Here is a 22,428-nt window from a genome sequence, read left to right as displayed (position 1 = left end):
GATTCTTAAGGTGTTGGGAAACATCTTTAGAATCTAGATTTGAAATTAAATACCTAATGGATTCTTGTATATAGGAATAGAACTTAGTTCATTAATAATCTTAGATTCTTGAAACTAATGCATGATTTCACTTGTTGAGGATTCAAGGAATTGAAATTTGATGAGTGATCATACGCTCAAAGGCTCTAGGAATAAGATTTGAGTATTCTTGTGAATTGATTTTAACATGAATATGGAATTGGGATAATTTAGAATGCATGAGAATGAAATGGTTGAAGTCTAATCTTAACAAATTGTAAATACACTATGTTAATTTCTTATTGCACACCAACTGTTTGATAAAAATACAAAAAAGAGTTTCCATTGTGTTTGTGTGAACTTTGTGTCTAATTGAGTCGTGAATTGGGAGAGTTGTCATGCATTGCACAAGTCCCTTGGGAGAAAACGATAAAATACTTATTACTTGCTATGTGCGACCAATGCACTTGCCGTGTTCATTTTTCACTAACAAGTTTTTGGCACCATTGCCGGGGACTTGTGTTACAACACAAGGTGATTTTAGCATTATTGTTGTTTATTTCTTTTTCTTGTGCTTTCTTTTATGCAGTTTATTTGTTGATATTTATGCTTTCCATTAATTTGGTTTGTGGTTAATGCTTTTCTCAGGGTACGCCTTATTGCATGATGTAGTTGTTGGAAGGTCCTAGGAATGTGATTTCAACAACCGAACTAACCAAATTAAATCAAATATGGCAAGTCGCCAGGGATGGGATTGTGTGTTTAGCCCACATTGTTCTAGTTCTTAATGCAAGTCTTGATGCATGCTTAGGCCAAGGGATTGGTTAAGATGTGTCAGGCTTAGATAGGCACAACAAGAGGAATTTGAGTGTTTTTACCTTAAAGAACGGGGAAAGTAGTATTCATCACCTTTTGAGAGTATTAGGTGATCTTACAACAAGAGGGATCTGAGTAAGGTTACTTGGAAAATATTTTTTAATCATTCTGCATATTGGAATTGTTGTTTGGTTAGTGTGCTTATGTTTATGTTTTGCATTTTTCTTTTCTTCTTGTGATTTTTATGTCTCCTTGTCTTTATGTTTTTCAATTATCAATTCTCAAATATTGACTTTTATAAAAATGTGGACTAACCAGTTTGTTTGAGTATCTTTTGTGTTCTTGTGAGTGTTAAGTATCTTTTCACTAACAATAACCCTCTTTAGATTTTTCCTTATTGGGCAAATTAAATCCTTTAGGGATTTTCATGTAGGTTGTAACATCATCCATTAGATGTAAATGCATACCTTGTTGTGCAACTAGGATAATCAAATATTTTAATGTCGTTGCATCCAATACTAGTGAATATGTCTTTTCATAAATAAATACTTGGTTTTGTGAAAAACCTTGAGCAATCAACTATGCTTTATATCTAACAATTTCATCATTCTTTTTTTTTTGCGCAAAAATTCATATGTACACAACCGGTTTCACTCCTTTAGGTGTGCGAACTATAGGTCCAAAAACCTTTTGTTTAGCAAGCAAATATAATTATGCTTCTTTGCATATTTTTATTTTGGTCAATCATTTCTTTGTTGACAATCTTCAATGATCATTGGTTATTGATCCTCATTGTCATTCATAACATTCATCGCTATATTATATGTAAAAGTTTCGTCAATGTTGACTTCATTTTGGTTCCATATTATATGATTCATGACATAATTTATTGAGATCTCATCTTTTACTAAAATTTGAGGTACTTGAGGTTCTTCTGGAATTGAATCATTAATTATGTCAAATGAATCTTTTGAGATTTTCACCTTTCCGATTAGGTCATCTTTCATTTTAGCTTATTTTCTCATTCGAGAGTTTTTATCTTTGGAGCCAATAGGCTTACCACACTTCAAGCGTATCTTTGGAACCAATAGATCTACCACGCCTCAAGCGTGTTATAAATTAATGTCAAATATATTCGCAGCATTAACAACTGGTATATATGATTTGATTACCCTTTTTTGTCAATAAGAACATCTAATAATTGATTGACTAATTTTGTAAATGAATTATCTTTTGAACTTCCAATTCACATTCTTTTATACGAGGATCAAGATAAGATAATTATAATTCATTCCAACCAATATCCTTTTTCAATTGTTTTCTTTCTTCCCCTAATGTTGGAAAAACTTATTCATCAAAGTGACAATCGAAAAGTCGAACTATAAATATTAGGTTACTGACCAAAAACCAATTGCATAATAGCGTATGTGTGATAACTTGTTGGCTTGATGCGAATCAATAATGTAACTTGCAAAATTTCATATCACCAAGTATCCATTGGAAGATTAGCTCACATAAGTAATGACCTTGCAACCAATTTTAGACGTTTTAGTAATGATTGCGCAAGTATATTTTGAGTATGAACATGTGTCATTGGATGTTCAACTTCAATTTCAATTGATATACAATACTCATGAAAAGCATGAGATGTAATTTCACCAATATTATCAAAACATATTTTCTTAATCAGATAATCTAGGAAGTGAGTTTTTAACTGTGCTAATAACTTTGCAAATGCCTGATTGTGAGTTGATAATAAACAAATATGTGACCATCTAGTTGATGCATCAATTAAAACCCTGAAATATCTAAATGATCAACATGGTGGGTTTATTGGACCACAAATATCACCTTGTATCCATTCTGAAAATGAGATTGACTCATTTCTAATTTTTCTGGTGTTGGTCTTATTATTAATTTTCCTTTGTTAACATATAGTACATGAGAACTCATTGGTTTGAAGATGTTTTTTTAATCTTAAGTGGGTGTCCACATGAATTTTTCAACCTTTTTTTCGCATCATAATAGATCCAGGATGACCCAATTGATCATGTCAAACAAGGAATTCATTTTGATTCGTAAACTTCTAGTTTACCATGATATGCATTTTAATTGTACTAATATATGGGTAGTACAAATCATCCAACTAATCATGCCAAACAAGACATTCATTTTGATTCGTAAACTTCTATGCATTTCAATTGTACTAATATATGTGTAGTACAAACCATAAGAGAAGGTTGGTAATTTCTCCAATACACTTTTTTTTCAACTCAATCATAGAGATATAAAGATATTTTATATTTTTTCATTGTTTGTCTTGATGTGATATCCATTTAGACAAATATCCTTGAAACTTCGTGGTAGAAGTATAATAGCTCTTCCGGAGCCTTCAAATGTATTTGTAGTACTATAAATAATACTAACATTGATGTCTCACATTACCAAACAAGAGACAAATTTATTACTCTTGAGAATTGTACGAGTTGGTGCACTATCAATAAGATACATACCCTCATCATTGGTGTTAGTGCTAACATTCATTCTTCATATAAACATAAATATCAATATGAGAAAATCTTATTTTTTAACACTCTTATCACTAATGAGGTGATCAATGCTTCCATTTGGTTTAGCAAAGAAAATAACAATATCAAGAGGAGTAGCATCCATATGGCCATAATCAAAATCACCATCTTCATAAGCAAAGTGTGTTTCTATGTTCTTCTCATTATTTTTTAAGATGCTTTGGTGTACAACAAGTACAACTCAAATGATCTTTACCACTGTAATAATAACTTATATTCTCATCTTATTTGCCATTATTTTCACACTATTGTTCAATTTCTACTGATAAAATGTCTTTTTGAAATTTTCTTTATGACCATGTCCACAATCATGATCCCTTGACCACAACCACAACCAAGGCCACGATTATGACCATGAAAATATTAATCAGAAATATTGTTCCATTCACTTGAGAATGAAGCATAACCAATTGGGCGGATCTCATGATTTTTCGCAGTCATTCAAAGCCATGAAATAAATTTAGAATATTTGTGAAATCTCTTTTCACAATATTGTTGTTGCAAAAGCAAATTAGTTGCTCTAATGCTTTGTTTCTTTCTTTAATGGTATCACCAAGATCCATTGCATCTAAATGTGTTTCAACATATAATATCCAATATAAGTAATTCTTCCTTAGAATATTGTACTAGACCTAGGCGATCCTGGGTAACTACTTGGCCTAAACCGCCTATGTCTAGCTCAATTATAAAAAGACGGTCAACTAAACAAGACAACACACATGGCAGCTCGGGCCGCCTACACCAAAGAATAGCGCATAAGAAAGAACCGTTAATCCCAAACTTAGAAAAATTGCAGCAAGGCCTCCAGTGTCAACTCGCTAACATAGGACTTGGGCTTGGCTCAGGCCCATCCAGAACCTGAATATTGTCCCAACGCAACGAAGGGGCCCAACCCCTAAGAAGGGACAGACATAATTAATGACTCTATAAATACACGTGAACCCCAACAATTAAGAGGTACGCTTTCATTAATTCACTAATATGAGATTTGATTATTGTGAGCCTTTGCTGACTTGATCGTCAGAGCCCTTTTCGCAGGTAACCCCTTAAGGGTCCAGACCGCCAACATTAGGAGAAGGCACATCCAAGCCAAGGAACAACCAGTCCGAGAAGTCAGTGATTGAGGTTAGATGTGATTTGTGCTCCTTAACATTTTGTTATTGTTTCCGCAAGAACAAATATCAAGGATCACAAATTCAAATTTTGCAACGTTTGACGTGTTTGGAATTAACACATAAAATAATAATAATAATATTAATAGTAATCACCATCTTAATAAAATAATAATAATAATAATAAGACGAAGATAAAAATTGATAAAGTCAAATAATTCTTATCACAAGAATAAGAATATAAGATAAAATTATAAATGAGGAAATGATTAGAAAGAGCCTAGATTGAGACACGTAGAGCATTGTCGTTAGAGAGAAAAAATGCTTCCACAAGCGTTTAGTTGGTTGGAGCATCATGTTGATAATGTGTTATAAAATAAAGCTAATAATATAGAGAAAAATAGAAGGAAAAATAGAGAATGAGAGAATGGCGAACAAATTTTCTATGTGTCTTATTATTAGGGATGTCAACGGGGCGGGTAGGGTATGGGTAGTAGATCTCCCGTATGCTACCGCTAGATAAATATTTGCCTCGTACCCGTACTCATATCTGCCTGGCATCTGTTATGCGGGTACTCGCATAATTTTTTAATATCCACGAATATCCATGAGGACCCATGAGTATTTACAAAAAAATAAAAATAAATATTTAGCAACATATTTTAATCATAAATTCAAATAAAATACAATACATAACAATCATAAATTTTAAACAAAGTCCAAATAACCCATTTAAATAGTGTTGAATAACAATTTACAAAGAAATGAAAATTTTTTAAAACTAATTGATAAAAAAAATAACTCATTCAAAATTAATATGTTAATATTTTAATCATGTTTTTTATTTTTTTAATTTAAATTAGAGTATAGTGGTTACAAGTATCCACAAGTACGGATACTATGATACCCGTATCAGCCCCGTTAACATGCGAGTATTAAAAATATTTGTACCCGTTACCCGCAGGTATTCATTTTCAATATTTATTTCCTACATGTTTTGGGTTTTATCCACGGATACTCACGGGTACAAATTTTTTTGACATCCCCTACTTATTACTAATAGGAAAAGTCCTATTTATAGATGTAACATATAACCCATAAAGGATACAAATCAAATAGTTAATACAAATATTTAGGTTAAAATACTCTGTGGTCTTCGTTTTTGTACTAAAATCTCAATTTGGTCTTCATATTTTTATTAGTCTCAATTAGGTCCACATTTTTATAAATGAGTAACAAGTAGGTCCTTTTCGTTAGTAGGGAACTAACACCATTAAGTAGGTGCCACGTGTCTGCTCGTTTATTTGATTTTTTAATTTTTTTTTAATTTTTAATTTTTTTTAAAAATTTTGTTTAAAAAATATTTATGACATGTGTCACGTCTATAATGTGCGACATGTCAATCTAATATGGTGACACGTGTCAAGTTATTATATGAATCTTAATTTGGTCCTCATATTTGTTAATTTCATTTGATCTTAGTCCCAAATTTTTTTAAAAATTTTTAATTTCATGCACTCCAATTTTAGACCAAATTTTAATAAAATTAAGTTTATTTAATATTAAAATTTTAAATATATTTATTAATTTTTTTAAAACTGTTTCAAAATTTGACATTTGAATTTATAAAATTGTTATTTTTAAGTCAACTCTAAGATTTGTATAGAAACTGTTGATATATAATGTTATACAAATATTTCGAATATAAATTTATCAATCTATATATTTATAATTTTAAAATAAAATTTAAATTAAGTTTAATGTAAAATATAAATTTAAATAAAATTAATATTGTAAGGCCTGATTTATTTTTAAATGGGCCTAACGCTGGCCCATAGGGTGTCCAAAGCCCCTAAAGAAGCCTATCACTCTCATTCTGCAATCACTTGCAAAAACATTCACCTTACTCTCTTCTTTTCTCTTAACAAAAGCTCTGCTAGGGTTTGAGTGATTTCTCCCTTATCCTCTTCGTTGAATGCTTCCTTTGGGTAAGTTAGACTACACTCTTTTCTTCTTTTCCGTTCCTGTTGTTCAGTTTTAGTTTCGGGCCATTCTTGCTCCTATGTTCGTGCTCTACAGTAGTTGAGTTTGTTCTCGGAGCTGAGGTGCCTCTACTATCGTGTCTAAGTCCCCCCTCAAGTTCAGCTCTTCCAAAAAGGTAAGGGAAGCTAGGGTTTCACATTTTTAATGTATATTGTATGTTTTTCAACTCTGTTTTGTATTTTTGGTAATTTTCTGATGTTTAGCATGATATGAATCGGTACTGTGCTTTCCTCTGGATGAATCTGTATGTTGACATGCGTCAACAGTGGAGGAAATCTGATATTCACGCCTAAGCGAGTGAGTCTCGCCTAAGCGAGAGTATCAGAAGCTCTCCCAAGTGCTTGCGCAAGCTGTCGCTCAGGCGACGAGCTCCAGTTTTGAGCGAGAAGCCATCTCGCTCAGGCGAGGAGGTCTTGCCTGAGCAAGAAAATGCGAGAGGACCACTATTCCTCTTTTCGAGCTCTCTCCTAGGCGAAAGGAGCTCACTTGAGCGAGAGAACCCTCTCGCCTACGCGAGGCCTTTTAGCCTGAGCGAGAATTAGGCGAGAATGTGATCAGGTGCTGTTTTCTTCTCTGTTCTTGAGTGATGGTCACATGTTTGGTTGGATTACTATGTTAAAGTATGAATAGAGTGATTTTGCATGTATTGAATGGTTGTTGGGCTGAAATTGATGAGTTTGGTATGATAATGGTATGGAACATGAATGGATGGTTGATTATAAATGTTGACATGGAATTGGTATGCATGATAAATTTATGCTTGGTTGGTGAGACATGATTTTTGTGTGGTTTATGACGTAATTCCATGAATCTCTAGGTGAGATCTCATGGTGGTGCCTCATTGGTCAGAACGTAATTACACGATGGTTTCGTGGTGGTGCCTCATTGGCCAGGACGTAATTCCATGGCCCTTGTTAGTGGGAGCTCATGGTGGTGCCTCATGATTAAGACGTAATTCCATAAAAGTTCGTGGTGATGCCTCATTATATAATTTAGAAAGGATTCAAGTAAGGACTGCATCATGACACTTTAAAGAGTCAGTTAGTCTCACGTAGAGCGTACTGACTCAAGTGGTGAGAGTAGCAGGAGGCCCTAGACTTTGGCAGGATAATGGCCTTAGAAGTTTGAAGGCTAACCTTGTGAGTGGTAGGGTGAAACCCATTGGCAATTGGCTCTGTAGAGCAGTAGAGGCCACCACAAGTCCAAACATCTAGTGAATCCAACTGATTACATGTATCCGGATAATTGTGTCTTGAGTCTTAGTGTTTTGCTTGTCAGTCATTATATGCCTGGGTGGATTTATGTACGCTTGACTTTTTAATTGTATATTCAATCGCATGATAAAAACCTTTTTACTCTAGCTTACCCTTTCTTCTTGTTTATATGTTATATGTGTGGTTTTCTCGTTTTGCGATGATCATCAATTTATTGATGTGAGCAGATGCGAGAACCTCTCATGGTCATCAAGGTGATGGAGATTTCGCTGCTTAGTTCGTCTAGGGTCAAATCCCGCTTATCTTCAAGTTTTCTTTTAGGGCGGTAGCCCTTTTATTATCTTTCTCTTTGAGCATTTATTTTGAATGGTATTAAACTTCTTTCTTATATTGTTATTGCCATCGTGGTGTGCCTTGATTTCTTTCCTAGTTTATTCTGGATAATTGTAAGGAATGACATTAAACTCCATGACTTTTCTCTTTATATTATTATATGTGACGTTTCATTTAATTAAGGTTATTATTTAAATGGGATGTTACATTTATGGTATCAAAGCGGTCATTCCTTAGAGTTTGTGGACTTGTGTGTCTGCTTAGCTTTTGTTGTGTCTTCCTACTGTCATTAGCTGAGTTTCTTGTTTGATGAAGTCTAACTAATGGTTTTCTTGTGTGCCTAGTGATATGGCACCTCCTCGTAGAAATCCTCAATCTTCTTAGGGTGATATACCATATATCGCAAGGGCGATATAAGCTATGGTGGCAGCCATGACTCATTAGAGTAATGCGATGATGCAACAACATGAGGCGTCGATGCAGTGCCATGCAACATCATTGGAGCAGCAACAATTGGTGATGCAGTAGATGTAGGCTACAAGAGTGGCTGCAGAGGATGCCTATAGGCAGCACATAGAGGCCCTCCGATAGCTAGAAGAGAACAGGACAGTTGCCCCTGTCTACGGCCCTAAGCCTAGACCTCCAGTCCGGGAGTGGAGTTTGGAGGACTTTCTGAAGCACCACCCGGTGAAGTTTAACAGCAAGACCAGTCCTGATGTCACAAATTAATGGCTGAAGGATATGGAGAGAATCTTCGATGCGAAGATGTGTCACTAGAGAACAAGCTGGCATTTGCGGTGTACATGCTCACCAGTGACACAGAGTATTGATGGATCAACATGAAATCCATCATGGAAGAGAGGGAGGAGCCAGTCACGTGGAAGGCCTTTAGAGGAAAGTTCCTCTCTAAATATTTTCCAGACAGCGTCTGATACGCTAAGGAGGTGGAGTTCCTCCAGTTGACTCAGGAAAGCAAGTCAGTAGTAAAGTATGCAACGAGGTTTAAACACCTCAGTCGTTTCTATACCATGCCACTTGACGAGGAGTGGCATTGCAGAAAGTTTGAGAATGGTCTAAAGGAAGACATCTGTTTGATGGTTGCCACACTGTCCATCAAGGATTTCGCAGCCTTGGTGGAGAAGGTCAGAGTTGTAGAGAAGATGAAAGTTGAGGTGGAAGTTCAATGCCTACAGCACTAGAGGATCGCTGGACCGTCAAGGTCCAAACCAATGCATGAAGAGAGGAGGAAACCGTATGATAGGCCTTAGCCTCAATCTTAGGGGCCTAGGGGTTTTCCTTCACAGTAGAACAGAGTACAATGCTTCTAGTGTGGAGGTCCTCATCTGAGGAGTGTTTGCCCTCAACTAGAAGGCTTCGGGAGGTGTAATAATTATGGCAAGGAAGGCCACTTTGGCAAGGACTGCCCCACTCTTGCTAGGGCGATGACACATGCCTTAGTTTAAACTTCGGCTCAGAACCAACAGAGGAATAGAGGCAACAGGGCTCAGGCAGTAGGCCGAGTATACGCCATGATTGGAGTTGAGGCAGCTAGTTCAGGTAACCTTGTTATGGGTCTTTGTGTGATAGCTGGAGTGAATTATTGTGTGTTGTATGACTTTGGAGCGACACACTCATTTGTGTCAGAAGCTTGTGTGAAGAAGTTAGGTCTGTCGGTGTTTGAGCTGCAATGTGATCTTGTGGTATCTACACGGGCGTCGAGTATGGTCAGGACATTGTCCTTGTGTGCTAGATGTCCAGTGGAGGTAGAGGGATGCGTATACAAAGTAAATCTAATATGTCTACCTCTACAAGAGTTGGAGGTGATCTTCGGGATGGATTTGCTCTTTGCCAATTACATTCTTATAGATTACCGAGAGAAAAGGCTATTTTTTCCCAACTCAAAGGAGCTTGAGTTGGTATCGTCTCAAGGGGTCATGAAGGAGATACAAGATGGCGCGCAGTGCTTCATAATTTTCACTCATCTAGAGGTGGAGAAAAAGGAAGGGAAGTTTGTTATACTGCTAGTGTACGAGTTTGAGGATGTGTTCCTGGAGGAAGTACCAGGATTGTCTCCCAGTAGAGAAGTTGAGTTCTCTATTGATCTGGTACCAGTAACCGATCTAGTGTCGATGACTCCATATCGTGTGGCTCCGACAGAGTTGGTAGAACTCCAGAATCAGATAGAGGAGCTATTGGGAAAACAATTCATATGACCCAGTACTTCCGCCTTGAGGAGCACCAATGTTGTTGGTGAAGAAGAAGGATGGGAGTTCACGTCTGTGTGTGGACTATAGACAGTTAAATAAGATGACAATCAAGAATAAGTATCCCTTCCCGAGAATAAACGACTTGATGGATCAGTTGCATGAGGCGTCGATGTTCTCAAAGATTGATTTACGGTCGAGGTACCACCAGATCTTGGTGAAGGCGAATGATGTACAAAAGACAGCCTTTAGATCCCGATATGGACATTACGAGTATGTGGTTATGCCTTTTGGTGTGACCAATGTTTCAGTTGTGTTTATAGACTACATGAACAGGATCTTTAGGCCATTCTTAGATAAATTTTTTGTAGTTTTCATAGACGACATACTCATATATTCCAGGACTCATGAGGAACACGTCGAGCACCTGAGACTGGTGCTTGGTATTTTGAGAGAGAAGCAATTGTATGCTAAATTGTCCAAGTGTGAATTCTGGATGGATGAAGTGCAATTCTTGGGACATGTGATATGTGAACAGGGTATAGTAGTGGATCCACCAAAGGTTAAGGCAATGGTAAAATGGGAGAGTCCCAAGTCGGCAATAAAGATCAGAAGCTTTGTGGGTTTGATGAGCTACTATAGGAGATTCATAGACGGATGCTTCAAGATAGTGGCGCCTCTAACACAGCTTACCCGGAAGGACCAACCTTTTATTTGGACGGATAAGTGTGAGGAAAGCTTTCAAGAGCTTAAGCGAAGGTTGACGAGTGCTTAAATACTTGTGACCCCTGATGTTGGTAAACCCTTTGAGGTTTACTATGATGCCTCTCATCTAGGGCTGGGTTGTGTGTTGATGCAAGAGAAGAAGGTGGTGGCGTATGCTTCAAGGCAACTTAAGGTGCATGAGAGAAACTACCCTACTCATAACCTAGAGTTGGCAGCTATAATGTTTGCCTTAAAGATTTGGAGGCACTATCTGTATGGTGCTCAGTTTCGTGTATTCAGTGATCAAAAGAGCCTCAAATACTTGTTTGATCACAAGGAGCTGAACATGAGACAAAGGAGGTGGATGGAATTCTTGAAGAACTATGATTTTGAACTCTTATACCACTCGGGGAAGGGGAATGTGGTCGCAAATGCTTTGAGTAGGAAGATAGTGCATACTGCACACCTTATGATCAAGGAGGTAGAGCTACTAGAGAAATTCAGAGACATGAAGCTGCAAGTTGAATTAGAATATGAGTTCGTTAGATGTAGTACTCTGACTATATCTAGTGACTTCTTGAACTTAGTCATAGAAAGGCAGTTAGTAGATGCTAGTCTGGCAAGAGTGAGAGAACAACTTGGATCAGATGAAGTGAAGGATTTTGCCTTGGGTAGTGATGGTGTACTGAGATTCTAGGGTAGGGTTTGTGTACCCGATGATACTGAGGTGAAAAGGTTAATCCTTGAGGGAGGGCATAAGAGTCGTCCTAGCTTGCATCCTGGTATGACTAAGATGTACCAAAATCTCAAGGAGACCTTCTGGTGACAAGGTATGAAGAAGGATATGGCACAATTTGTATCTACTTGTTTGACTTGTCAAAAGGCAAAAGTTGAGCATCAGAGATCTGGTGGAATTCTGCAGCCCTTGGACATACCAGTATGGAAATAGGATAGCATAGCTATGGACTTTGTGACCCATTTGCCACAAACCTTTAGAGGCCATGATGCGATTTGGGTTGTAGTGGACCGATTGACCAAGCGTGCTCATCTCTTGGCAATGAATTTAAGGATGTCCATGGCCAAGTTGGCTCAATTATACATTAAGGAGATTGTGAGGTTACATGGAGTACCGTCGATCATAGTCTCAGATAGAGATCCGCGGTTCACTTCATGATTTTGGCTGACGCTACAAAGTGCTTTGGGTAGCAAGTTGACTATGAGTTCAGCTTATCATCCCTAGACTGATGGCCAGTCAGAGAGAACGATTTAGTCGCTTGAGGATCTATTCAGGACATGCGTGCTGGATCATTTGGATGGTTGGGATGAAATTTTGCCCTTGAAGAATTTACCTACAACAATAGTTTTCATGCAAGCATCGGCATGGCGCCATATGAAGCTCTTTATGGCAAGAAGTGTAGGACTCCTCTGTGTTGGTATCAAGATGGAGAAGCAATGCTAGTTGGACCAGAGTTACTGGAACAAACTACAAAGAAAGTGAGAATGGTGAGAGATAGGATGCAGGCTTCTCAGAGTAGACAGAAGGCTTATGCAGACCGAAGAAGAAAACCCTTGGAATTTGCAGTTGGAGATCATGTGTTCTTGAGGGTGACCCGAACCATTGGTGTGGGAAGGGCTCTTCGCTCGAGGAAGCTCTCGCCTAAGTTCCTTGGCCATTATCAAATCTCGAGGATGATTGGGCCTGTGGCTTATGAGATTGCTTTGCCTCCTTAGTTGGAAAATCTTCATCTAGTATTCCATGTGTCATAGTTGAGGAAGTATGTATTTGATCCGTCTCAAGTGTTGGAAGCCGAAGATGTACAAATCAGGGAGGATCTCACGATGGACATGTTGCTTTGGAGGATAGCCGAGTTGAGGAACGTAGGGGAAAATCAGTCAGTCTTGTCAAAGTCATTTGGGATCGGAGGACAGGTGACTCTACTTGGGAGTTAGAGGAGAATATGAGGAAGTCACATTCGCATCTGTTCTCTTGGTAAGTCTTCATTTTTGAGGTCAAAAATTTTTGTTGTTGGGGAGAATATAAGGCCTACTTTATTTTTTTGCCCTAATTTTTAAGGGCCTATCCTAACCAGATGGGCCTAAGGTTGGCCTATAGGGTGCCCAAAGCCTCTAAAGCAACCCAACACTCTCATTCTACAATCACTTGAAAAAACAACCACCTTACTCTCTTCCTTTCTCTCAACAAAAGCTTTGCTAGGGTTTGAGTGAGCTCTCCCTTGTCCTCTTCATTGAACACTTCCTTTGGGTAAGTTAGACTCCACTCTTCTCTTCTTTTCCATTCCTGGTTTTCGGTTTCAGTTTCGAGCCATTCTTATAGGCTCATTCTTGCTCCTATGTTCGTGCTTGAGTTCATTCTTGGAGTTGAGGTGCCTCTACTATCGTGTCTAAAATCCCCTCAAGTTCAGCTCTACCAAAAAGGTAAGGGAAGCTAGGGTTTCACACTTTTAATGTATATTGTATGTTTTTCAACTTTGTTCCATGTTTTTGGTGATTTTATGATGTTTAGCATGATATGAATTTGTATTGTGCTTTGCTCTAGATGAATCTGTGTGTTTGCCTACGTGAACAATGGAGGAAATCTGATATTCTCGCCCAAACGAGTGAGTCTCGCCTAAGCGAGAGTATCAGAAACTCTCCCAAGTGCTTGTGCGAGCAGTCGCTCAAGCAACGAGCTCCAGTATTGAGCGAGAGGCCATATCGCTCAGGCGAGGAAATCTCGCCTAAGCGAGAAAATGCGAGAGCACCACTGTTCCTCTTTTCGAGTTCTCGCCTAGGCGAAAGGAGCTCGCCTGAGCGAGAGAACCCTCTCGCCTAAGCGAGGCCTTTTAGCTAAATGAGAATTGGGCGAGTGATGAGTGCATATTTTTGCCCTCATTCAGTGTTTAATTTTGGGTATTTAATTGAATTTATGTGCTTAAAGAGTGATTTAATTGATAATTATGATAATTAGGCTATTTGAGCATGTGTGATAAAAATGTCTTAGAAAGTGATTTTTAGCTGCATAAATATTTTTGGAGATTTTAACATTTGTTAATGCAGCTGAAGTTAAGATTAAGCTCATTCAAGGTGGGAAAATAAATTGATTGAAGTTACAAACCACCTTTTAATAAGGCTAAAATCAACAAGTTCTGGAAAAATCACTTTTGTACCCCATACATTACTTATACACTCCCTCTTTTTAAATAGGTCTCACCAAAAACCTATTTTGCACTCCCTAATATGTCTATTTACACCCCTCCTACCACTTAAACCCAACTCACTCAGATCATGCCATGTGGTAATCCTCACCTTTCAAATCAGGCCAACCATATGCTAACACGTGGCAACAATCCTTGCACTAACAAGCTGTCCATGGAAGGTTGCCACGTCATTATCTTCAACCCTAGCCTCTTCTCCTAGAAACCCTAGCAGCCATGGCCAGCAGCACTCAGCCGCCACTCTCGCCGTCAACTCGCTGGCAGCCACTGCGACAATCACTTGCACGTTAAATTTGCACCAGATCTACGCAAGCATTGATGAAAAACGCTGTAGATATCGAGCTCCATGCAAAACGGGAAGCACCCATGGCAGCACCACCGTCGTCGTAGTAGACGCAGCCACCACCATGGAAAATGCGAGCCAGAACCACTGCAGCGTTGAATCCGAGCCAGAACCTGCACCATCCTCATCTCCACGGTGCAAGCAGCCCTCTACCACCGCGCCTTCGTTGGAGAAGACGACCACCGCGCCGTACGCTGTTGGAGCAACTACAAGCATTTGTGAAACCCTAATTTGGGAGAGAGAAGGAGCTGCCACATGTCATCCTCTCAATGGACACTGAATGGTCAAAGTTTGTCAAATCTAGTCAAAGTTGGTCATAAAGTCACAGACTGGTCAAAGGAAAGGGGTTTAACTGCAAATATTGATATATTTTATGTTCTGCAAAATTGGACTACAAAATTAAAAATGGGCTATTTAGAAAATTAATACAAATATTATTTGGTGATAATTTATCATATATCTTTAAATAATTAATTTATTTAATTATATCATAAATTATTGACCAACTATATTTGTTAAATAGTCTATATCTCTCCAAATATCTTTGAATATTTATCTTTATCTTTATTTTAAAAGATATTTGAGAGGTTTTAGCAACAGAAAAGCCCAGTCCAATTCCTATATAAAGAGACCAAGGGAGAAGTAGAAAAACAAACACGGGACTTTGGAGTTTTGGAACTCTTAGGGGTGCCTAATTTCGTTTCCTTTTTCTCTCTTTTCTTCTCTCTATTCTTCTTTTTATTTTGTATTCAATGGATTGCTAAACTTCTTGGGTTGATTCCATTGTAATTTCTTAATTGGATTCTGAGGTTAGATCAATTAATTTCTTTGTTCTTTTTATTATTGTTGAGGTTTTAATTCATCTATGTCTTTTATCTTTGAATCACGTAAAAAGTAATGATTTTAAATCTATATGCATGTTGATCATATGAGTTCAAGGGTTTTTAAATCTAATTGAGACTTTACTTTGATTTTATTTAGAAACTTTCATGTGATTAAATGAGTTTTTACCAATAATTGAGACTTTACTTTTATTAAAGGTATTTACTCTAACGAAAATTAATTGAGATTTTACTTTGATTAATTAAACTCTTTATTTGGTGAGGAGATAAAAGAATAGACATGATTAGGCATAATAAAATTTGATTGAGACTGTACTTTGATTGGATTTACTGTGGATAATCTAAAAGTTCTCACTTTTAATTGAGACTGTACTTTGGTTAAAAGTGAGAGTGCCAACAAATTAATTGAGACTTTACATTGAATAATTTTTAAATCTACAACAATAATTAATTGAGCAATAATCTTTAGATAACCGATGATGAATCTATTTTGAAAAAGCAATGGAATTAATCTATTTTCTTTACTATTTTTTTTATTTTTTTTATCTTTTAAATTTTATTTCTATCTTTGTTTATCTTAATCCCCTGTATTTTTTATTTTATTTGACTAACTCATTTGTATAGTTTTATAAGAACTAATTTGTTAAAAATCAATTCCGTGTTCGTTGGGAGACGACTTAGGGTTACTTTACCCTTTCTTTTTTCTTGACTACTATCTTAGCAATACTGAAATTGCTATAGTTCAGTAGTATTAATTTGATCGCGTCAACGACAACATTATTAAATTTGGCGTCGTTGCTTAGGCGAAAGGAGCTCGACTAAGCAAGGTCTTTTAGCCTGAGCGAGAATGTGCTCAAGTGTTGTTTTCTTCTCTGTTCTTGAGTGATGGTCACATGTTTGGTTGGATTACTATGTTAAAGTATGAATAAAGTGATTTTGCACGTATTGAATGGTTTATGGGCTGAAATTGATGAGTTTGGTATTCATGGTATGGAACATGAATGGATGGTTGGTTATAAATGTTGACATGGAATTAGTATGCATGATAAATTTATGCTTGGTTGGTGAGACATGATTTTGGTGTGGTTTAGGATGTAATTCCATGAATCTCTAAGTGAGATCTCATGGTGGTGCCTCATTGGTCAGGACGTAATTCCATGACCCTGTTATTGGGAGCTCAGTGTGGTGCCTCATGATTAGGACGTAATTCCACGAAGGTTCGTGGTGGTGCCTTATTATATAATTTAGTAAGGATTCAAGTAAGGACTACACCATGACACTCTAAAGAGTCAGTTAGTCTCATGTAGAGCATACTGACCCAAATGGTGAGAGTAGTAGGAGGCCCTAGTCTTTGGTAGGATAATGGCCTTAGATGTTTGAAGGGTAACCTTGTGAGTGGTAGGGTGAAACCCATTGACAATTGGCTCTGTAGAGTAGTATAGGCCACCACAAGTACAAGCATCCAGTGAATCTGACTGATTATATGTATCTAGATAATTGTGTCTTGAGTCTTAGTGTTTTGTTTGTCGGTCATTATATGTCTGGGTAGATTTATGTACGCTTGAATTTTAAATTGTATGTTCAATCGCATGATAAAAACCTTTTTACTCTAGCTTACCCTTTCTTCTTATTTATATGTTCTATGTGTGGTTTTTCCTTTTGCGATAATCATCAATTTATTGATGTGAGCAGATGCGAGAACTCCCCGTGGTCATCAGGGTGATGGAGATTCCGCTGCTTAGTTCGTCTTGGGTCAGATCCCGCTTATCTTCGAGTTTTCTTTTAAGGCGATAGCCCTTGTATTATCTCGCTCTTTGAGCATTTATTTTGAGTGCTGTTAAACTTCTTTCTCGTATTGTTATTGGCATCTTGGTGTGCCTTGGTTTCTTTCCTAGTTTATTCTGGATAACTGTAAGTAGCGACATTAAACTCCATGACTTTACTCTTTATATTATTCTGTGTGACATTTCATTTAATTAAAGTTATTATTTAAATGGGATGTTACAAATATTTTTAAAAATATGTAATAGAAATATCACTTAATAAAAGTATCATCATAACATCTATATAGAAATTATATTTGGTCTAAATATGTAGCACATAAAATTGAAAATTTTTAAAAAAATTTGGGACTGAAATCAAATCAAATTAACATATATGTGGACCAAATTGAGATTCATACAATAATTTGACCTGTGTCACTATATTAGATTGACACGTGGTACCATATTAGATTGACACGTGGCATAAATATTTTTTAAAAAAAATTCAAAAAAATTTAAAAAATATTCAAAAAAATTCAAAAAAAACGAAGAGTTGACACGTGACACCTACTTAACAATGTTAGTTTCATACTAACGGAAAGGACCTAATTATTACTCATTTACAAAAATGTAGACCTAATTGAGACTAATAAAAATATGAGGACCAAATTGAGATTTTGATACAAAAACAAGGATTAACGGAGTATTTTAACCAAATTTACATAAAGAGTAACTTAATTCATAACATAATTAAAGTTTTTAGCTTTACTCACAATCCATTTTGACTCATATAATTGTTATGTTATGTAGGTTTAATACCATGTTAATATGCTACAATGTAAAAATCATTAATTTTACGTAATCAAACGATAAAAGACAAATAAAAATAAATCACAAAAAAAAAAAAATTATTCCATCTAATCACCAACTCCATTAAGAAATTATAACACGATGACCCTAGAGGCTTCACACTATAACATAATAATGAAGAAAATAGAGGGGAGAATATGGAAAAGAGAGGGAGGGCCAACCGAAATTGGTCTTCTAAAAGGGTTCCTAAGATCCCTCGTGGTGTAATTTCCTAAGTCTTTTTATGTAAAAATTGAGGTAGACCTTTTTCTGTCTTTTCTTTCTGTTGAAATATTTTTTCTATTAATGTAATCTCCTCCACAAATATATATATTTTAAATAAATCAAATAAGTCCATGATAATTAAAATACTTTACTCGATAAAAAAGTTAAAATTCAATCATTTGAATTTACTTCTCTATACATAATATTTATATTTGAAAAATGAAACCATTTGAAAAGAGATCACTTCAAATTCCATATATTCAAATGTTCCAAAAACTTGTGAAACTGTCTATTTAAACATAAGCTAAAAATACCAGATAAAGGAATTTCTTGAATGAAACTTTTAAGGGATCGTTCATCAACAATGCTGAAAAAAATTAAACAAAGAGTCGATCATTTAAACTATCAATCTTTTAAAACAACTAAGTTTAAAGTATCGTAGTTGGATGTATTTTAGATTGAAATCCTTTTTATGTGTTTTATCAGTTAAATTACAAAGTAACAATTCATAAAAGGTATTCTCACACACAAACATGTACAAGGGAAAGCCATTAAACATATGATAATATCCCAGAAGTCATTTTGTTATTACAGAATAAGCGTTATTGTTACCAACAAGTAAATGGAAGTAACTATTAAACATACGACAGGATCTAAGAGGGATATTGTTATTATTACATTACTAGCTTTTAATGTGTTCTATTCTCATATTTTTACTTTATGGAGAATGATATGAGCACCATACTGTGGTTGAAGAGTGATTGACATAGTTGGAGCATGCGCATATGCCGGAGAAAGTTCAAATGAGAAATGCTGTAAAATCATTGACAAAGCCATCTTTGCTTCCAATAAAGAGAAGTTTTGTCCAATGCATATTCTAGGACCCCATCCAAATGGAAAGAATGAAACTCTACCATTTGTTGCTTTCAGAACTCCCTCAGAAAATCTCTCTGGATTGAACTGATTAGCATCTTCACCCCAAAATTCATTGTCATGGTGAACCAAAACTGTTGGGAGGAAAACATCCACTCCAGCAGGTAATGTTATGTTTCCAAGTTTCATATCTCTTTTAACAACTCGAGCCAACTCAAGTGCGGGTGGGTATAATCTAAGAACCTCATTCAAAATCATAGTCACCTGATACAAAAATGATTTGTAGTGAGTACAGAGGACATACAATTTAATATAAGATATAGAATACAGTACTTACAATCTTTAAGCGATTTAAACCATCAAAACCTGGCTTCTCATTGCCAAAGATTTGAAAGACTTCCTCTCTTGCACGTTGTTGCCAATTAGGGTACCTGCTCAATAACACCATTGTCCAAACCAGCAAAACTGAAGTCGTTTCTTGCCCTGCAAAGTAGAATAGCTTACATTCCTGGATTACATCTTCAAGACTCATTCCAACATTCTTATTATCTCCGTTTCCATGTTCTTGAATTTCCTTTTGATTCGACTCCAAAAGTATACCCAATAGGTCATTATTACTGGCTTCACCTGCTTTTAGTGCTTTCTCCCTCCTGTAAATCATATCCTTCAGCGAAGCTTTTATATGTCTGTCAATTTCCTTCATTCTCCTATGGCTTTTTGTCGGTAAAAACCTAAAAAATATACATTTTTCCATCCCATTAATTGTTTACATCAAGAGGGTGCTTTTTCATAACTCAAATGCATTTCTCTGATTTCTATTATATTTATTATTTCCTATTCATCGTTTGCTGCATGCCATATTTAGTAAGGGCAGTGCAGTGAAACAAAACTCGTTTAATAAAGCATGAACTTACTTTAGTCATCAAATCAAACCAGTTAATTACCTCCATCCAGGGATTTGAATTTTTAATGCAAGTTGCAAAGCAAGTTTAGCTTGCTCTCTTTGAAGTTGAAATATTCTTCTTCCTTCTTCAAAGCTACTTCCAAATGCTGAGCGAGCGATAACATCACTGGCCAGATTCTGAAGGAAAGGCCATGCATCTATTTCACATGATCCGTCTGAAGACAACATTCCTTCCCATTTGCTAACAAGATCGTTGCAACTTTCGAGGAATAATGGTAACATAGTCTGTGGTGCAATAAGGATATCACTTGGAGTTAGTATCAGTATTTATTATATCAAATTATACTGTGTTTGGTGAAAATATGTTGCTTGCCAAATCTGTGGTGTATTTCTAGAGAGAGTAAACATTTCCTTGTTAATGAAGAAAACAAACACATGCACATACAAAACCCAATTCCCTATTTCTTTTCTGAAATGTTTTAAAACAGATCAGAAGTCTATATCTACATATGAAATGCAAGCAACTGACCTTTAATTTTTCTAGATTGAAAGCAGGGTTGATCAACCTTCTGTGCTTGCTCCACTTTTCTCCTTCGTGGTCTATAAGGCCGGTTGCTAGTAACTTGACAAGTGGATTTGATTTAGGCTTTGGGAAGTCAGACATCTTGTTAAGTACATCTTTGATTTGCTCAGGTTCTAAGATCGTCACCCTTGGTGTTGAACCAAACCAGATAAAGGACTTCTTACCTGCATACCATCAGGAATTAAGAGGACATGCTACCTTGTAAGCGGATTGTTCTCATAAGAGATGAATTAGAAACCATGGGAACCTTTTGCTACACAATGAATGCACTCCTTAAGTGTATTAAGATGGAAAAATTAGCTTAATATCATGTATTTACCCCTATATTCTGTTGAAGTTTATTGGAAATATTATCTCAGCATAATACCCTTCACCATATATTAGTTAAGATTTCACCATTTGTGGTCCCCAATTCATCATAATCTGGTATGTTGGAAAATGCAAGGAGCACCTTTTGGAAAGAAAGGAAACAAAGTGATGTAATTGATTACTTAGTGTGCACACACCGATAATCTATTATGTCCTGACTGGGGTTTGTTTCTAGTGGATTTTTATTCTGCTACGTTAGCAAGTGTGTGCACAATTGTTTTACCTTCTTTTCTGAACTTTCCCCTGTTTTGTGCCAATTCTCTAGTTTGTCTTGAGCCCAAATCAGTGTAAATTTTCTCTCATTTTTCTCCAAATGAGCTTTCACTATATAAATTTTTCAAAGAGCCTATTCCCACACTTTAATCTATCTAAATTTCTGTAATAAAAATTAACACCCCATATACAACTCCTCAATGATCTTGTAACATAAACCCAACAAACACAATACACTGAATAATGGACTATAAAACACAGTCTCTATATGTACAACATTAAAAAAAAAAAGGACGCATGAGTGTAAATGATCAAAATAAAAAAACAAATGTTTAAAGAAGGTGAATAGATGAAAACTGCAAAAAAAGAATAGAAAAATACCATGTGTGTTGACACTATGATGAATGTAGGAAGACACACGTGGCACTATGTCATCAGAGAGATTCATGGGTTTGGACAAGGCTTCATTTCTCATTTGGAGAAACTCCTTGCTGTCTCCAACAAAAAGCTTGTATGGATTGCCTTGAAAGCCTTCTTCTCTTAGCAGTTTTTCAAGTCTTTTTGGTTTGAACCATAACCAGTTAAGAATCTTCCATACCCATATCAAAACAAGTATCACTATGAGACTCATAGTTATGGCCCATGCTGCTTTCATTTCTTCCTTGAATTTGGTAAGGACAATGAGAACAGAGAAAGATGATAAAATTTGAGTCAGCAAAACCAAAAGTGTTCACACAGTTCAATAGGCAAAGACTATGCTGTTCCACACAACTCTCCAAGTTATCAATTTCAACTTTGTTTGGTCTTTTTGTTCCTTATTATCCAAACAAGAAATTAACTATGATATGTTTTAATTATAACTTCTTGGGTAAATAGTAGATTATAATAATAAATGGTAATATGTTATTTTAAGTAGAATAAAAAAATATCATGTTAATATAATAATTTTGATTTTTTTTAGTTTTGTTTCCGTATAATTAACAATTAATATATAATTAAATACTTATTTATTAAAAGAAAAATTAATATCAATTTACAATGAATTTGAAAAGGATTATTAAAAGTTTTAAATTTATAAAACAATAAAATAAAAAAGTAAAAAATTATTTTAAAATCCTAACACGTGATAATGATTAAAGATTAAATACATATTCAAATTATTTCAATTATTAACCAAATTCAAATAGAATTAATGGAATTATAATTTTTGTTTGAG

General features: G+C 35.9%; 2 protein-coding genes across 2 annotated transcripts; one reads left to right on the top strand and one right to left on the bottom strand.

The window, feature by feature from the left end:
* The first annotated feature begins 8,852 nt into the window (after positions 1 to 8,852).
* On the top strand, positions 8,853 to 10,337 carry LOC114184604 (uncharacterized). The gene is made up of 3 exons (XM_085673429.1): positions 8,853 to 8,947; positions 9,140 to 9,266; positions 9,600 to 10,337. Exons 1-3 carry the CDS (start codon positions 8,853 to 8,855, stop codon positions 10,335 to 10,337), a joined length of 960 nt encoding a protein of 319 aa, XP_085529555.1.
* Positions 10,338 to 18,806: 8,469 nt separating this feature from the next.
* On the bottom strand, positions 18,807 to 21,989 carry LOC114184183 (cytochrome P450 72A68-like). Its single transcript, XM_028071454.2, has 5 exons — positions 21,594 to 21,989; positions 20,577 to 20,794; positions 20,088 to 20,332; positions 19,481 to 19,874; positions 18,807 to 19,407 (listed from the first exon to the last, which is right to left on the bottom strand). The coding sequence occupies exons 1-5, from the start codon at positions 21,865 to 21,867 to the stop codon at positions 18,976 to 18,978; spliced, it is 1,563 nt and encodes a 520-aa protein (XP_027927255.2). The 5' UTR covers positions 21,868 to 21,989; the 3' UTR covers positions 18,807 to 18,975.
* Positions 21,990 to 22,428: the final 439 nt, after the last annotated feature.

The sequence above is a fragment of the Vigna unguiculata genome, chromosome 5, assembly GCF_037176805.1.
Source record: "Vigna unguiculata cultivar grain cowpea cultivar isolate G323 ecotype 2 chromosome 5, ASM3717680v1, whole genome shotgun sequence".
NCBI classification, from domain to species: Eukaryota; Viridiplantae; Streptophyta; class Magnoliopsida; order Fabales; family Fabaceae; genus Vigna; species Vigna unguiculata.
This window is presented reverse-complemented; position numbering and strand designations above follow the sequence as displayed.

Bases quoted from the DNA above. Each gene is read 5' to 3' on its own strand.
- LOC114184604 (XM_085673429.1), top strand. From the start codon at position 8,853: ATGGCTGAAGGATATGGAGAGAATCTTCGATGCGAAGATGTGTCACTA. The intron at 8,948-9,139 runs GTATTGATGGAT...TAAACACCTCAG, and splicing joins ATGCTCACCAGTGACACAGA to TCGTTTCTATACCATGCCAC. The intron at 9,267-9,599 runs GTCAGAGTTGTA...ACTTCGGCTCAG, and splicing joins TCGCAGCCTTGGTGGAGAAG to AACCAACAGAGGAATAGAGG.
- LOC114184183 (XM_028071454.2), bottom strand. From the start codon at position 21,867: ATGAAAGCAGCATGGGCCATAACTATGAGTCTCATAGTGATACTTGTT. The intron at 20,795-21,593 runs GTATTTTTCTAT...GATGGTATGCAG, and splicing joins TCATAGTGTCAACACACATG to GTAAGAAGTCCTTTATCTGG. The intron at 19,875-20,087 runs GTAATTAACTGG...TATATTTTTTAG, and splicing joins ATTCAAATCCCTGGATGGAG to GTTTTTACCGACAAAAAGCC.